Genomic DNA, 2,132 nt, shown 5'->3' on the forward strand with positions numbered 1-2,132 from the left:
AAAGTCCTTTGCCCTTGGATTTATTTGATAATTTTATGTGTCTTCATCAGATACCTGTCGACCACTACGACGATTACAACAATGATACCGCCATCTCTCCTCCACGCGGACCGGAACCAATGGCACAATGACGATGAGAAATATGGTATGTCGAGGATTTCCCGAGCTTTATAAAAGGAAAAGCCCTCGTCTAACCAACCACAACCACATCTAGATGGTAGACGGATGCTCCAGCGCTTCAACATCCAGCATCTCATGCGCGAGGGCTTCGTCAATATGCGCTGCCACCCGTACCCGGGCTGCACAGGGGGTCTGGATCTAACCACGGTTCCGCCCGTAATCAACACCAGCGAATCTGCAACTATATTCGGCATCTTGCAAAACCTTGCAATTCTGTTTCCCGGCTCGATGCGACCGCCAGACCACGTTGCGGTGGGCTGTTGCGCCCAGTTCGGCGTCACGGCCGGCACCATTCGGCAAACACCACGGAAGCGATATGAAGAGTTGCGACAGTGGCTGCTTGATACGTCCATCCCGGATCAGACGAGTGGGCGGGTCATGGAGTATATGTGGCATAGTAAGCACTAGTGATATTACCTTTCCCCCACGCCTCTTCTTGCTCTTCCTTCTCTTGCTTGATAACTATGTTATTCTCTTACTTTTTTCTTACTAATGCGAACTCAGCTTTATTTGGGAAGCCGGCAATACACTGTCCCGATCCAAGGCAATGTTATTGCCAGGTCTATGGGCGGTGTGATCTCAACTGCATTGATGGGGATTGCGGAGTGTATGTATACCCGTTTGGCGCGGGTCGTTCATGGGTTAATAGGATAAAGGATTACCTTGGCATATAGTCAGTTTCATGGAAGAATATTTGTTGTTATTATTTGGTTGTCCTACTTCGGTTGGCCTCTGTTTTGCTGGATTGGGTTGTATAGAGGGTTTGTTAAAAGCTGGACAGTTATATTGTAGATATATGTTAGGGTGCTTTACCTTTTGTTCCTGAATTGATGATGATAATGATGATGCCGTATATATAATCAGTTGCAAATCGAATATTTTTATTCACAACACATCGAAAACATAATAACCCATGGGGAATATCTATACGTTTTCTGACTTAGGTGGTAGCGTGGATGATTTAGCAATGTTAGCAAACAACAAAATTTGTGGCACTCCAAAAGTTTCCAAATCCTTCATAGTTACTCAACACTTCAACCACAACCAAATCTACACGCGCCCCAATTCTCAATACAGTGTAAAGGAAAAGAAATAAATTAAGAATACATTTACCCATCTGACTCTAGTTCAAATGACGAGCGACCAAAGCTCGACCATTCCCACACGCTGAGGAGCGCCTATCATCGACCAAAGGAACGATGACATCGTCAGGCATGGGCCAACCGCCGCGACCACAGTCGGCTGCGAACGTGTCTACGCACTTCGAGCAGCAGCGGGAGGGGCTTGTAAGGGAGATTGCGCTGGTGAGGATTGCCATTCTTTCTTTCTTTCTTTCTTTCTTTCTTTCTTTCTTTCTTTTCTTCCTGCTATTTTTTAAACAAACTTCCAAACTCCAAGCCTCGGTTTGCAAAACCCCTCCAAGTTCAATTTCACCATCGCATTGATATGACAATGTAGAATGCATTTATTTATCTTCCATGGAGAGTAGAGCGTCAGTTTGTTTGCTCGAAATCCACTTCCTTCGTCTCCATCAACAACCATCGTCCCATATTGAAGAAATAGGGGATAGAGGAGGGAGTAGCCGCGATCAGCCATGCCCACCCAATAACTACCGGTTTAGAAGGGGGAGAACCAAGCTAACAACAAATATATATGTATTCTGTATATACATTTATAACAACCAGAGCCTCGAACAAGTCCTCCAAACATCAACCGACTAAACCGGGAATCTGGAAAGCGTTATCACCGTAAGGTAAAATTTCCTTCCTTCGACAATCTTGGAGCCGAGATGTGCGTGATTTCGCTGTTTTTCCTATTGAAAGAATAAATTAATAATGAAGGAGATAGATAAATATATATAATAAAAATTCTTTGTGTTTTTGTGTTTTTTTTTTATATATTCTTTTTATCTTTACTTTTTGGGGGGGGAAATAGTTTTAATTATAAAAAAA

At 43.5% G+C, this 2,132-nt stretch overlaps 2 protein-coding genes across 2 annotated transcripts; one reads left to right on the forward strand and one right to left on the reverse strand.

Annotated features, from left to right (window-relative positions):
• Positions 1–81: 81 nt before the first annotated feature.
• HCAG_01051 (predicted protein) lies at positions 82–834 on the forward strand (the record flags this gene model as incomplete). The annotated part of the gene is made up of 3 exons (XM_001543955.1): positions 82–145; positions 215–563; positions 699–834. The coding sequence occupies 3 exons, from the start codon at positions 82–84 to the stop codon at positions 832–834; spliced, it is 549 nt and encodes a 182-aa protein (XP_001544005.1).
• Positions 835–1,303: 469 nt separating this feature from the next.
• On the reverse strand, positions 1,304–1,498 carry HCAG_01052 (predicted protein; the record flags this gene model as incomplete). Its single annotated transcript, XM_001543956.1, has 1 exon — positions 1,304–1,498. The coding sequence occupies one exon, from the start codon at positions 1,496–1,498 to the stop codon at positions 1,304–1,306; it is 195 nt and encodes a 64-aa protein (XP_001544006.1).
• Between the last annotated feature and the right edge of the window lie 634 nt (positions 1,499–2,132).

Source organism: Histoplasma capsulatum, genomic scaffold (genome assembly GCF_000149585.1).
Source record: "Histoplasma capsulatum NAm1 scaffold_1 genomic scaffold, whole genome shotgun sequence".
In the NCBI taxonomy this organism is placed as follows: domain Eukaryota; kingdom Fungi; phylum Ascomycota; class Eurotiomycetes; order Onygenales; family Ajellomycetaceae; genus Histoplasma; species Histoplasma mississippiense.